The sequence below is a fragment of the Onychomys torridus genome, chromosome 8 (assembly GCF_903995425.1).
Source record: "Onychomys torridus chromosome 8, mOncTor1.1, whole genome shotgun sequence".
NCBI classification, from domain to species: Eukaryota; Metazoa; Chordata; class Mammalia; order Rodentia; family Cricetidae; genus Onychomys; species Onychomys torridus.
This window is the reverse complement of record NC_050450.1, coordinates 73537363-73552664: the sequence shown is the minus strand read 5'-3', so window position 1 is coordinate 73552664 and position 15302 is coordinate 73537363. Positions and strand designations below refer to the sequence as shown.

Below are 15302 nucleotides of genomic sequence, written 5' to 3'. Positions count from 1 at the left end.
TATGAGCCTATGGAGGCTATTCTCATTCTAACCAACACAAGAGCCATGAGAATCTGTTACTAAAGACTCCCAAAATTCACATTTCCACCTGAAAATTCATCATACTCTCGTGCCCGCAATTAACATTTAACTGCAAATATGTTTCAATAATCACAAGGGAGTTCTTTATGTTATACAAAGTAAGACAGTGCCTAGGAATGTTCTCAGTTATATACAACATGGAAGGCATCCACCAGGTCCTGAGTTCAAACCCAAGAACACAATGGGAGTCAGTAGGTAGACTACACAAAGCCCTGAATGGCATTCCCAACACTGAGACCTACAATCTCAGCATGAGTAGAGGCAGAAGTCCAAGGTCATCTGCAGAAACAAAACCAGCCTGAGCTACATGAGGTCCTGTCTAAAAAAAGTTTCCAATAAAAAAAGAAAATCTTAAAAGGGTCAAGTACACAAACAGTAATAATAAATATCACTATAAATATTACAAAATGCCTACAACATTCACTGTCCTAAGTATGCTCCATCCAACTGGAACTCTTGACAATGCTTTTCACACCCTTTTTATGACAGCACAAATATGTGAATGCTTTCTCTCCTATCTACCAGACACTGCTATAAACCACAAACACAACTAGATGCTGTAGTACAGTGGCAAACAGATATCAGGTACTGCTGTCTGCATTTAACTTTGTTGTGAGGGACCAAACAAGTCTGTGACCATGGTCCACACATTTAAATCAAACTCACTATCCTGTCACTGAAATCTGCTCTGCACACAGCTTTCACTTCTAGAATTATCTACCTCTTTTCAAATTCTGAAATGTCCCCTAAGACTCAGTGTGAGTAGACAACCCTGGGTATGCAGCTCAGTAGTAGAGGAAAAACACATTTTGTGTGTGTGTGTGGGGGGGGGGGTGTTGAGACAGGGTTTCTCTGTGTAGACCTGGCCATCCTGGAACTCACTCTGCAGACCTAGCCTTGAGCTCAACTCATAGAGATCTGCCTGCCTCTGCCTCCCAAGTGCTGGAATTTAAGGCCTGAGCCACCACTGCCCGGTGAAAAACACATTTCTTGATGGAGAAAAACTCTGTGCAGAACATTATTAAAAAACACAATGAAAGACAGACAAAACAGTGCTCAGTCACCAGGGAAAGACTAAAGCTAAATAAATTCTCAAGTTATCATCGACCGGAATACTAAAATTGTGAAGACGGATGACATCAAACATTGGCAAGAATGCAGAACAATTCATACACAATTACTAGCAATATAAAATGGTACAGTCACCCTGGAAAAGACTTTACAAGTTTGTTAAATAGACCACATTCCAACCCATGACTCAGCAAACCCACACACAGGTAGCTATCTAAGAGAAGTGGATGCACAGGTTTACAAAAAGCCTTATTCAGAGCTCATCATTCCTAACAACCAAAAGTTGAAGCCCAGGAAGGGAGGGAGCAGGGAGTGCAGTTCAGTGGTGGGGCACCTGCTTGGTATGCATGTGATTCTAGGTTCAATCCCCAACACCTCATTTCTCTTCTTTTAGTAAGCAGTATGAGAAACTGATGGAATTGTTTCTCAGAAACACTGTGCAGAAAAATAAATGCCACACAGGAAATAATTCAGAAGGGTACAGGAAACTCTACAACAGGCAAACGTAATCTACAGTGGGTGTCCATGAGAACACTAAACAATGAGCAGATGGAGTAAAACCTAAGTTAATTTGGGACAGGGAATTCCTTGAATAATGTCATGTGTCAGGTGAGGCCAGAAGCAGGATTCCAAGACTCTGGAACGAGTTATAAGCCCTGGAGTTATAATTTTACTATGCTGAGGACCAAGCCTCAGGAACAGTAAGCACTCTTAGCCACTGAGTCAGTCTCTTGAGCCTCAGTCTGGTGAACTTTTAGTGCGCCAATCCAGGTGTCGGGCATGTCTTCACTATAAAAATGTTTCAACTTTGCTCTATATGCAGGTTTTTAGAAGTCCCTGTAATGGTACGAAAGCCTTAAACCACTATAACCATGTGAGTATAACACTCTCCTTCTGAAGACAGGGTTTTGCCGGCAACAGCACAGGCTAGCCTGGAACTCACTAACCTGCCTCTGCCTCTGGAGTGGTGGGTGGGGTCACAAGTGTATGCCACCACTCCCTGCTCAAGGCCTCCTCCATTCTTCTCGTAGCCACAAATCTCCAGCTAAGACCACCCCCTTACTGTTCTTTATTATTCCCAAGTGTTTGCACTGACTTTGAACACACCTCCTTTAGATACTCGCCTGGGTCACTGCTCTACACTTCTGCTCACTAGTCTCTGAGAGCCTGTCAGACAGTCCGCTAAAGAACACCACCACCCAGCATCACACTGGTCACCATCTAGGCATGGTTTCCCTGTGTAGCCATGGCTGTCCTGGAACTCACTTTACACACCAGGATGGCCTGGACAGAGATCCACCTGTCTCTGACTCCCTAGTGCTGACACTGAAGGCATGTGCCAGCACCACTGCCCATCCACTGGCCACCATCTAACACAGAACACACCTTCACTAACCCTCTTCCTCATCTTCCAACTACCAAGAATAGAAATTCTAAAAACAGAATGGCTGTGTTTTGCTCAGTCTTGTTTTCCCAGCACCTTCAACACAGTCTGGAGTATAATGGACAATCAATAAATCTTTGCTAAGTGAATGAGTTAATGAATGAGTAGGGAAATATAAATGGCATGGCTTTACAAGAATGCAATCTGGCAAAACTAACAAAAGCCTTACTTGTATTGATCTCCCAAAATTACATAACCATAGAGATATTTATCTCAATATTCCTGAAATTAAAATAACAAAATTAGAAATCTAAACGATGTTTCATTATTAAAAAAAAAAAAAGATTGTTTCTGGAGACGTGGCCTTTTATAGCCCAAGGTAGCCTCAGACTTGCTATGTAGCTGAGGATGACCTTGAACTCCTGTTTCTCTTGCTTCCTCTTGAATGTTGGGATCACAAGCATGACCCATCAGATTTTGGGACATGTGGTTTTTTTTTTTTCTAAGATAAGATGGCTCATAGAGCTCAAAAAGTAGCCATGGATGACTTAAACTCCTGATACCATCTCTACCGACCAAGCACTAAGATAACAGACAAATGAGTCACCTGACCCAGTCCATCATTTATATCTCAACTGACTATAACTTTTTTTTGGGGGGGGGGGGTGCTAGGCAAGTGGTATACAATGGATTTGTGCCCCCAGCCTTTACATAACATTTCATTTAGAGACAGAGCCTCTTTATGTTGCCCAGGCTAACCTAGATCTCATGATCCTCCTGCCCCAGCCAAACTATCATGCCCAGCATAACTGACAAAATCCTGTTCCTGAATTCATGCCCCTTCCTGATCAGAGAATCTCTTCTTCTTCTAGGATTTATACTTTAAGTTATATGTTAATTTGTTTATTGAAGGCTCTCTCCTACTACCTCTACAACCACACACACCATGTCTACTGTGTCCACTGCTGGGTACCCCAAACATGTACTGATGACGTAAAACCATTTAAATCCTCAGAGCCCGCAATCTAGGCCTAATTCAATCAATGCCTAAGACTAGGAGAAAAATACCAAACAGCAGATATGGAACCAGACATAGTGACATATTCTAGAGGCAGAGGAGGCAGGAATATTACCCATAGTTTCTGGGCCATTCTTGACTAAACACTAAGACTCAGTCTCAAACCAGGGCAGGGAGGAGACAGGAAGGCAGGACACATACACTAACAAAATAAATGTTCTTTTTTTTTCTGTGTTTCCTTTGTTTTCAAACAAGGTGTCAGACAGTATTCAAACTAGCAACGTAGCCAAGGTTAGCCTTAAATTCCTTCCTGATCCTCCTGCCTCTACCTCCCAGTGCTAGATTACAAGTGGAGGTCACCACACGCAGCCATTTCTTATGATATAGCAGACAGGCCAGTAGAAGAGGCCCGACAGCAGCTTGGGAAAAGGTCACATACAAAATGGCAGGAAGAGCTGGTTGGTGGTACAAACTTTTAACCCCAGCGCTGGGGAGGCAAAGGCAGGTGGAAGTTCCAGGCCTGCCAGAGCTAAATGGTAAGTCCGTGATCCATAAAACTCAAAACTGACAGAAACCAGACACAGAGACAGAACTGCTTAGTTCTGACACAGTGTGATTCTCACTAACTAGACCCTAGACTCCTCTCACCAGTACACAGTTTAAATCAAGTTTAAGGGGCTAAGGAGATAGCTGCTCTTCCAGAGGACCTGGGTTCAATTCCCAGCACCCACATGGCAGCTCACAGCCATCTCTAACTCCAGTTACAGGGTCTCTGATGCCCTGTTCTGGCCTCCACAGGCAACGAGCAAGTGCATGGTGCATACAGGCAAAACACCCATACCCATAAAATCCATTTTAAAAACTGAAGTTTAAGCTGATTTTTGGTGGGGCCAGGGGTAACTGAGAATCAGACCCAGGCCCTGTACTTGCTCTTCTGGTACTCTACCACCAGGCAATAGCCTGGGTCCTATTTATACTCTTATTCAGAGACTCACATTTGGGATAATATCATCAAGTCAACAGAGCCAGGGGTACAGTTCAGTGGATGAATCCATGAGGTCCTGAGTGTCCTAAAATATTTGATTAAAATCAACAAATGGAAGCTGGGCCATGCCTTTAATCCCAGCACTCGGGAGGCAGAGACAGGCTTTTCTCTGTGAGTTTGAGGCCAGCCTGGTCTACAAAGCGAGTTCCAGGACAACACAGAGAAACCCTGTGGGGGGTGGGGGGTGGGGTAGTGGTAGTGGTGTTTACACAAAAGAACCAGGGTCCCACTGTCTGAATATGGTCTGAAAAGCGCAGTGAGCAGCATAAGCTCCCCACTGTCTAGGCCAGGACTGGTGCCGAACAAATGCCTTCAGGGTACATGCTGAGCTGGTGTGTAACAACTGAGACTATGCAAGTCCCCCCAGCCTTTCAGAAGGGGCTGGAGCTCCGCAGCAGAGCACGCATGTGCCTCAGAGGCAGGGGCCTCATCATCCTCCATACTGTTGTGGGGGGGAGGGGTTACAATTGGAAACAGAACTAAATTACTGTCATGGTGTGTTTTCTGCTGGCCTGTCTGGGAAAGTACAGCTGTTGGGTTGGGCTGTGAACCCACAATCAGACCAAGCCAGAATGACAATGTAATCCCATACTCACAAGCAGAGCGATCTTCTCACCTAAGTAAGAGTAACTGACTTCACAGGAAATGTTACCTGGGATAATGTCCTAGAAGGACCCCAACAATTCCAAAAGCAAACCAAACAGTGAGCTCACTTCTCCCTCTGCCTATGGTGACCAACCTCACCAGCATGCAACTCGGCAGGGGCAAGCCCAGCAAAAGACGATTCCTTCAGCCTCCCCAAATACAATTGGAAGGAAAGGAAGAATAGATACTTTTAAGATATTCAAGACGATACAAGCTACCTTTGAGACTATTCCAAGTAACACCTCTAATTATAACCAAAACAAGTGGGCGATCAGAGCTACCTGAGTCCCATCAAAAGAATGTGCTCCATCCAGTCAACACCCTTACACCAGCGCAACCATCTTGTGAAAACCACCCCTTACAACCTCCCTGTAAACAAACAGCATGTGGAGCAAAATGCAGTCACTTCCCTACTAAAACAGAAAATGTACACTAATGAAACCACCCCCTCAATTCAACTGTGTGCTTCCTCTTGATAGGTTACAGAACAAGGCAAAGCCTTGAAGACATAAACTAAAGCCACGAGGGGGCTGCCTGCACATGGGACACTCCCCCCGGAGTAAGGCGCTCGGATTTGTTCTCATTACTCAGGGGTTGGAGTTGAGCAAGAGAAAAACTACTTGTTCCTGGCAGCCTGCAGCATTCTCCAGCCACAAACTAAAGCCTCAACGCTACGTGTGTGCTATGATAGTCCTGTGACCAGAAGGGAGCACCACAGTGCATAAATAAACCATTTGTGAAGTTTTTATTACATTTCTGGATTTATTTGTTGGGCACTTGTTTGGAGGTCAGAGGCCAACTTGTGGAGTTGGTTCTCTCCTTCCACCAGGAACTCAGGTTGTCAGGCTTGGCAGCAAGCACTTTCACCAGATGAGCCATCTTGTTGGCCCATAAACAAAATTTTCAAGTCAAATGTTAAAGTAACACAAGTGTTGTGCTTCTGGTATAATGGCATTTAAGCCAAATTCTAGTCTACAGAGCAGTAGTTCTCAACCTTCCCAATGCTGCCACCCTTTGACACCGTTCCTCCAACCATAAAATTATTTTTTGCTGCTACTGCATAACTAAATCTTGCTACTGTTATGAACAGTGGTGTAAATATCTGATATGCAGCTATCTGATAAACAGCTATCTGATATGCAATCCCCTGACGGGTCACAACTCACAGTTGAGAACCACAGCTCTAGAGAATCCCAACTTCCATTAAATCTGAAGTAAGATACTGCTAATGAATGTCTTCATGAAAGACCATGTTACCCAAGGGAACAATAACAAAAATAAAATTAAAATGGCCAGGCGGTGGTAGCACATGCCTTTAATCCCAGCACTTAGGATCCATCCAGGCGGATCTCTGTAAGTTTGCGGCAAGCCTGGTCTATAGAGCAAGATCCACAACAGGCATCAAAACTACACAGAGAAACCTTGTCTCGAAAAAATAAAAATAAAATAAAATAAATTGAATTAAAATGCCTGGCCCTTTAATCCCAGGACTCTTCCAAACTCCATTTGTAGGTGGCGTAAAGGCATTTGGAGGCTGAGGATCAAGTCTTGCTCTGTAGTACTGACCACCTCTCATCTCACTTTATGTGTTTATTTTCCCACCTACATGACAGAGGTGATTACCACTACCCTAAAGATCTTCATATATATGAGAAGAAAAGGAATGGGGGCTGGAAATGTCTAGTTCAGTGGGAGAGTTGTTGCCTACCACACATCTAGATATAATCTTCAGCATCACAAAAAGCTAACAGAAAAAATTTTATTTATTTATTTATTAATTACTGACAGGGCTGGAGAGACAGCTCAAAGAGCACTTGCTACTTGCTGCTCTTCTAGGACCTGAGTTTTTGTAGCTGGATTTTTCTCCAGTCCTGCCCAGCACCACAGACCCCACAACCACTTATAAAATAATCACTCAGAAACTTATATTATTTAAACTGTTGGGCCATTAGCTCAGGCCTACCACTGACTAGCTCTTACACTTAACTCAGCCCATTTCTGTTAATCTATATTGTCGCCATGTGTTCCATGGCTTTACCTGATGCCTTTACATGTTGCTCCCTGGATGGTAGGCTAGCGTGTGTCCGTCTGTCCCATCCCATGTTGTGTCCCTGTCCCCCGTGTGTGTCATCCGTCTGTCATGTCCCACCCACCCCCCACCCCAGGCTTCTACCTCCCAGCCTCTCTTCTCTGTTTGTCCCGCCTATCATATACTTCCTGCCTGGCTACTGGCCAATCAGTGTTTTATTTATCAATCAATCATAGTAACATATATCCACAACATACAGGACATCCCACAGCTGGGCATCTTACAACCTCTAGTACCAGTGAATCTAACATCCTCTTCCGGCCTCCTAAGACACCCATTGACACATGGCAGGCACCCATACACATAAGTAAAAAAGGAAAGAAAGAAAGGAAAAAACCAAAGTCTAAAGCCATAAATTCACTCAACATTGGGTCACCTTTAGCCCACAAAACAAGTCAGTGTGTCAGTGAGCACTCAGGCAGCTGGGCAGGATTGCTAAGAGTTCAAAGCTAACTTAAGGTACACAGTAAAAAAATCCAATTTCAAAGGTGGGAGGGAGTGTCTCCACACAAATACTCAGGCATAAAATACAACTTTAGAGCCAGGTTTAGTGGCCCACTTTTGTGATCCCAGAACTGGAAACAAAGAGAAGGAAAACCCACAAGCCTGGGGCCAGGCGAACCTCAAAGAGATTGCCAAGATGACCAGGTATAGATAGCAAGGGCCATCTCAAAATACCAAAATCACCAGGACATGATGTCAAACACCTTTAATTCCAGAAATGGGGAGGCAGGGGCAGGTGGATCACTGTGAGTTCAAGGCCAGCCTGGTCTACAAAGTGGGTTCCAGGATAGCCAAAGACACACAGAGAAACCCTGTCTCAAAAACAGAAAAACAAAAACAAGCAAAAAAAAACCCCAAAAACCCAAAGCCATAGATAGATAGACAGACAGACAGACAGGCAAACATATGCATACCTATGTTCAAGTTCTTTACATCATTTTGTTGTTTTTGAGACAGCATCTCACTAAGTTGCCTAGACAGGCCCTGAACTTGCCATCCTCCTGCCTCAGCCTGATAAGAAACTAGATTACAAGCCTATAACACCTGGCTCCATAGTATAACACTTTAATATTAAAATGATGGACATTTAAAGTATTTGGATTAGAAAAGAGTGGTCATTAAAAAAATCAAAACACTAGACAATGCAGCAATTCAAGTCCATACAGGAGCTCCTGAGCAGTGACGGTCGGTCATTACAGAACAGGAGCTCCTGAGCAGTGACGGTCGGTCATTACAGAACAGGAGCTCCTGAGCAGTGACCGTCATTACAGAACAAACAGTTGGCTTCATAGCAACACTCCAGCTGCAAGAATACCTCACAACACAAATAAAAGTGATTTTTTGATTGTTTGTTTGTTTTTCTAGACAGGGTTTCCCGGTGTAGCCCTGGCTATCCTAGAACTCACTCTGTAGACCAGGCTGGCCTCAAACTCACAGAAATGCCTCCCAAGGGCATGCGCCACCACCACCAGGCTTGATCTAAATTTTTTGATGATTTTTATTTTACAAGTATGAATATTTGCTTTCATGCATGCATGTCTGTGCACTACATATGTGCCTGATGCCCTCAGAGGCCAGCAAAGAATGTCATGTTCCCTGGAACTAGCTTCCTTGTGGTTGCTAGGAATTGAACATGGATCCTCTGAAAGAGCAGGCAATGCTCTTAACTGCTGAGCCATCTCTCCATTCCTTAAAAGTTTTATTTTAATTCACCTGATACAAAATTCAAGGGGTACAAAATGGTAAAAACTGCCCCCTTCTGCCATTATCTTCCATTTCTCTTACATCCAGGCAATCAGATTTCTATTTTTTTAGGTATTCTTTTATATATATATTTTGAGATAGGTTCTCTCTGCGTAGCCATTGCTGGCCTTAACCCAGAGATCCTCCTGCCTTTGTCTGTGCCTAAGGGTGTAGACTCTTTTTTAAACTGTATTTATTATTTTTTATTTGTGTATGTATGTAGAAAAATTGCATGTGTGCTAGCCTGTGCGTGTGACATTATGCAACTGTCAAAAGAGGACAATTTGCAGGTGTTAGTTCTCTGCTTCTTTAGGGATTGGGGTGATTGGGGGGACTGAGCTCAAGTTGAGAGGCTTAGCAACAAACAGCTTTATCTACTGAGCCATCTTGTGGGTCCATGTGAATGTAGATTGTGCTGTGGAGTAAACTTTCTGTACACTGTGTGAATTATATTGTGATTGGTTTAATAAAGAAGCTGACCGGCCAGGATAAAGTGAGGTGGTAAACCAGACTAAGGACACTGGGAAGAAGAAGGGCGGAGTCTACAGAGAAGCAGAGAGAAGCAAGATGAACGTACCATGTTGAAAGAAGGTACCACCACATGGCAGAGGGTAGAAAAGAAATGCGGATTAATTTAAAATATAAGAGTTAGCTAATAACAAGCTGAACTATCAACCAAGCACTTATAATTAGTATTAAGTCTCCGTGTTGGTTATTTGGGAACTGGCGGGAGGGAAAGAAAAGTCCACCTGCAATATTGTTAATATTTTCTAATTATAAATCTTTCCCCCAAGTCTCAGTTTTCTCTTGTGTAAGTCAGAAAACACAGAAACAACCCATTTAATAATATTACCCTAAATAAAACTGACACCTTCCATAAACCACGAGCCTCACAACTCCTGCTCAACCCCACTCCTCCTTTAGAGTGCCTGCCTGCCACTCTCATTCCCACTGACTCTCCAGGAGAGGTCTCAGTAATGTGGAAATACATCTGCAGAGCTTCTGCTGGGCAGCAAGGAGCCCTTATGTATACTCACAGGGACACCCCAGACTTGCATTCCGTCGCTGTAGCCGATCATAACCAGCAGAGGAGGCTCATTTCCAGTGCTATGCAGTTCATGAAATTCTAGATTCCGTGATGTATCTGCATTAGGATTAACAACAAAAGTCCATAAAAAGACAGTATGAACAAAGCAAACTACTTATTTACCCCAGTTGATGCAAAGACTCAGTGACAATAAAAGCAGGATCCAGAAGGATAACTCGGTAATTAGGAGCACCTGCTGCTGGTCCAGAGCTCGGTTCCCAGCACCTACATCAGGTGGCTGACAGCCTTCTGTAATCCGAGGCCTCGGACCTCGGTGGGATTTGCACATAACCATACACAAACACATACACATAATTAATAAATCTTTTAAAAATTCTTTTAAAGCAAAGGTCAGAGACCAATGTGTTATCTCTAGCCTGTAACTCCAGCAGGTAGGAGGCTGACGCAAGATCACCACAGCCAACCTGTGCTACACAGTAACTTCTAAGCCAATCTAGCTAGCTACACAGTAACACCTTATCTCAAAAGGAAAAAAAAGTTTTGTTTTGTTTTCTTTGTATGACTGGGGATTGATCCCTCACAAATGCTAGGCGAGTGCCGGGGTGGGCATGGATTGATTCACAGTAACATTTGTAAACAGCCAAAAGATAGAAACAATACAAATGTCCACAATACAATAAATAGTCCTACTATGGTACAGAGATAGGATGGAATATCATCATCAAAGAAAAATGAATTACAACAGACTACAGTGTTCAGAGGACTCTCGCATAAAATACTGGATGTGGACTGTATTGAAATCTGAGGAGCTGGGGATACAGGGTAGTTAAGTGTCAGACTGTGCCTCACTTGACTAATCCTGGGGAGGTCAAGCCCCAGAGCCAAGAAAATGCCTTTGTGCACTGTCATTGAAAACCTGTAACAGTACAAACACTTAGTTCCTCAGAAAATTAAGATTGGAATTACCATATGGAATCCATCAATTTCCCTTCTGAGTATAAGCCAGATAGAACAGAGGCAGAGTCTTGAGACAGACACCAATGGTCACAGTGACGGACAGCTATTCATTAAAAGCTGTATGGGACCTTGTGGGGCAGGCCTGCACTACTACCTACTCAGGAGGCTGAGGAAGGATGCCTGTACAAGTTAAAAGCCAGCCTGGACTACAATGTGAGTTCAGGGCCAAAAGGAAATTTAGTGAGACCTACCCTCAAAACAAAGTCAGTCCAGGGCTGAGGACGTAGCTCTGTTGGTAGAATACTTGGCTGGCACTCAAAAAGCCTAGGGTTCCATCTCTAGCACCCCAGAAAGTGGCCATGGTAGCAGGATATTCAGAGGGTCAAGGACCTTCAACTACTGTTTAAGGCTAGCCTGGGCGACACCTGCCTCAAAAACAAACAGCTTGTTCAGTTGGAACACACATTTAATCCGGGTACTAGAAAGGCACAGGAAGGTGAATCTTTGATTTATTGGCCAGCCTGGTCTACATACTGAGTTCCAGGCCATCCAGCAAATCCAGTATTTAGCAAGTGGAGGCATGAGGATCAGGAATTCAAGGCAACCTGAACCACATGAGATCCACCTCAAAGAAAAAAAAAATTATAAATCAATCAATCAATCAATCAATCAATCAATCAATCTGTGGCAGTACACCACATAGCATATATACTGCTCTTGGTTAAATGCCCAACATTAACAATATGGTATGACTCATGTAACTCAGGTTGCTGAAGAGACTGGGGAAAGCTCTGTTTGTTGTTTGATGCCAGGATTCAAGGCTATCCTAAACAACCCGGGTTTAAAATAAAATAAAGTAAATGAGGGTGATGGCATACACATAATGAGATACTAGTCAACCTTAAAAAGAAAAAAGGAAAGTCTGACACATGCTCCAACATAGATGAATCCTGAACATGAATCTATTTCTGTAGGATGTCTGTATCAGTCAGTCATAAGGAAAGTAGAGGGGCTGGAGAGATGGCTCAGTACTGACTACTCTTCCAGAGAAGAGCGATTTTATTCCCAGCATCCCCTGGTGGCTGGCAACATCTGTCACTCCACTCCCACTCTTCTGGCTTCCATGGTGCACAGACACACATGTAGGCAAAAACCCATACACATAAAAATAAATATTTTTTTTAAATAAGGTCGGTGGTGGTGGTGCACACCTTTAATCCCAGCACTCAGGAGGCCGAGAAAGGAGAATCTCTGTGAGTTCTAGGATAGCCAGGGCTACGCACAGAAACCCTATCTTAAAGGAGAAAAGGATAGGATGGTGGTTAGAAGGACTGGGGATGGAGACACAGAACAAGCTCTAATGGATACAGTTTCTTTTCCAAGGCGAAAATGCCATATAGATCGATGATGTAAGTAATGGTTAAACTCTGTGCGCTCTTCAGTTTCTAGACAGGTCTTGCAACATACTCCTGTCTCACCTCCAACTCAGGATCCTCCTGCCTCAGCATCATGGGCACTGGAATTATAAGCAGATGCTCTCACTCCCAGCTAAAGATGAACTTATTTTCAAAACTGATCCAAGTTAGTGGAAGCAAAAATGGCCTGACTGAACTTATGGTTCTCTCTCTAAAATCAGGTCAACCCCCAAGAGCACTTCACACACGCGTCCTGAGAAGTCCGCCATACCGTTCAGATCTGCGTTCTCAAATCTGACCCAAACTATCTTCTCCTTCTCTTCGGTTAGGGCCGTCCCGCTGTAAGCCTGCACAGCAAGCAGAAGTGTTTCCGTCATGACACTGTAAGGCTCCAATACCGCACATGTTCAATCCATAAGCTGATTCTAACCATCCCACCTTCTCCAACCTCACTGTCCCTCCCTGTGGCTTCTAGAATGCCATTACTCCCAAAGAATGTTTGATACTATCAGTCAGAGATTGAGATTTTTAACTCAATACAGAATTGCAGAAACCCAAAGACAGTGATCATAATAAACCCTCCATCAACCATCCACCTTCACTCATCAATAAAGGTTACAGAATAACAAAACTCCATCTACAAGAATACCACTTTTTCAGTCAGTTGTCTAGCTTCCAGACACAAAGTATCAGTGAAATCTTGGAAGTCTGCAAGAATCAGGAAGATACCCAAGCAATGCTAAAAAAATATTGGCAGTGCCCATCAGTGTACAAAAGAAGTCATCTCTCCATGTAAAACGCATTTTCATTTAATTTTTTTTTTTTTTTTGGTTTTTTTTGTTTGTTTGTTTTTGGTTTTCCAGACAGGGTTTCTCTGTGTAGCTTTGGTGCCTTTCCTGGATCTCACTCTGTAGACCAGGCTGGCTTTGAACTCACAAAGATCTGCCTGCCTCTGCCTCCCGAGTGCTGGGATTAAAGGCATGCGCCACCACCGCCCGGCTTTCTTTAAATTTTTTAGGAGGGCTGGAGATGTAGCTCAGTTGATAGAGTGCTTGTCTAGCATGCATGAAGCCCTGGGCTTGATTCCCAGTGCTACATAAATCAACAGTTGAAGTTAGAGACAGGAAGATCTTCAAGATCATTCTGGGCTACATAGAAACTCCCTCTCTCTCTCTCTCTCTCTCTCTCTCTCACACACACACACACACACACACACACACACACACACACACAGCTAAAAATGAGGCTGATAGGGAAGGTAACTTGAGGGTAGGAGTTCAATGCCAACCCAGGCAACTTGAAACTCCATCCCAATAAAGGGGATGGGGGATGGCTAGGCATGTAACTTAGTAGATCACTTGCCAGAGATGAACAAGACCCTAGGTTCAATCCCTAGTACGAGAAAGAAAAATTGTGCGTGCATGTGGGTGTGTGTTTGTATGGGTACACATTTGTGGAGGAAAACCTTGACTTCCTCTGGTACCACCTTGCTTTTTGTGGTTTGTTTTGTTTTGTTTTCTTAAGACAGGGACTCTCATTAACCTTGAGCTCACCAATGAGGGAAGGCTGGGCCAGCTAACCCTGGAGAGAGATCCTCAGGTCTCCACTTCCCAGTGCTGGGATTATAAGTGCCTGCCATCATGCCTGTCCATCATGAGTCCTGGGGGTCAAACTCAAGTCCTCATGCTTGCACGACAAGCTCTTTACCAAGTGATGTATCTCCCCAGGCCTTGTTTTTAATTGAAAATAACATATATTACTTTATATACCCTTAATTTCAATTGGCTAGTTTAATTAGATTTGAAGACAAGAGCTTCCTATGTAGCCCAGGCTGGCTCAGACTTGAGACCCCACTGCCTCAATCTCCCAATGATGGGATTCTAGGCACAAGCTACCCAGCTGCAGTTGTCAATTTAACACACCAGGGAAGAGGGAACTTCAATTGAGCAATTGCCCCACTAGACTGCCCTGTGGGCGTGCCTGTGAGGTATTTTCTTGATTGCTAATTGATGGAAGAGGGTGCGGCCTACTGTGAGCAGGAAGGCCTGGACTGTGTAAGAAAGGTAGCTTGAATGTAAGCCTGAAACAACGCCAGAAGCAGCCCTCTTCCACGCTCCACGGCTCCCGCTTCCGTTTCTGCCTCCTGTTTCCTGCTGTGGCTTCCCTCAGTGAACGACTTCGACCTGTAAGTCCCCAAGGTGGCTCCCCCACCCCCCCACCCCCCACCCGGGTTTTTTGAGACAGGGTTTCTCTTTGTAACAGCCCTGGCTGTCCTGGAACTAGCTCTGTAGACCAGGCTACCCTAAAACTCCCAGAGATCTGCCTGCCTCTGCCTCTGCCTCTCTCTGACTCTGCCTCCTGAGTGCTGGGATCTAAGGCATGCACCACCACCGCCCACTCAGCTGCCAAGTTGCTTTTGGTCGGTGTTGTACCACACAGTGAAGGAAAGTAGACTCCAACCCCAGCTTTCACCTGCAGGGGAGGGGTCTGGCTCGAAGGAGGAGGAGTCCTCCTGTGCAAGGGCTAGTGCAATCCTTGGCACCAAAACATTAAAACAACTTAGAGCTACAGTGTAGTGGATCGTGTCTGTAATTCAAGGACTCTGGAGGCCAAAAGGAAGATTCAGAGTTCAAGACCACTCTAGGACACACAGGGAAAGCTAGGCCTGGGGGTTTAGGCCTGTAAGCCCAGCTACTTATAAGGCTAAGGCCAACAGAGCTCCAAACAGATCCCAAGTTATAGGCCTCTCTGGGCTACAAAGTGAATTTACTTTCAGCATGGACAACTATCTTCAAGAAAAGAA

The 15302-nt window shown here is 44.2% G+C and overlaps 1 protein-coding gene across 8 annotated transcripts in view; it reads right to left on the bottom strand.

Moving 5' to 3' along the window:
- Bcas3 (BCAS3 microtubule associated cell migration factor) overlaps nt 1–15302 on the bottom strand; it is a 502893-nt gene that overhangs the window by 476020 nt on the left and 11571 nt on the right. For all 8 annotated transcript variants that reach the window (XM_036195473.1, XM_036195472.1, XM_036195479.1 and 5 more), the window contains exons 4-5: nt 12771–12846; nt 10117–10223 (exon numbers count right to left, since the gene is read on the bottom strand). In XM_036195473.1, the coding sequence (XP_036051366.1) occupies nt 10117–10223; nt 12771–12846 (183 nt within the window). The remainder of the gene's footprint in view (nt 1–10116; nt 10224–12770; nt 12847–15302) is intronic.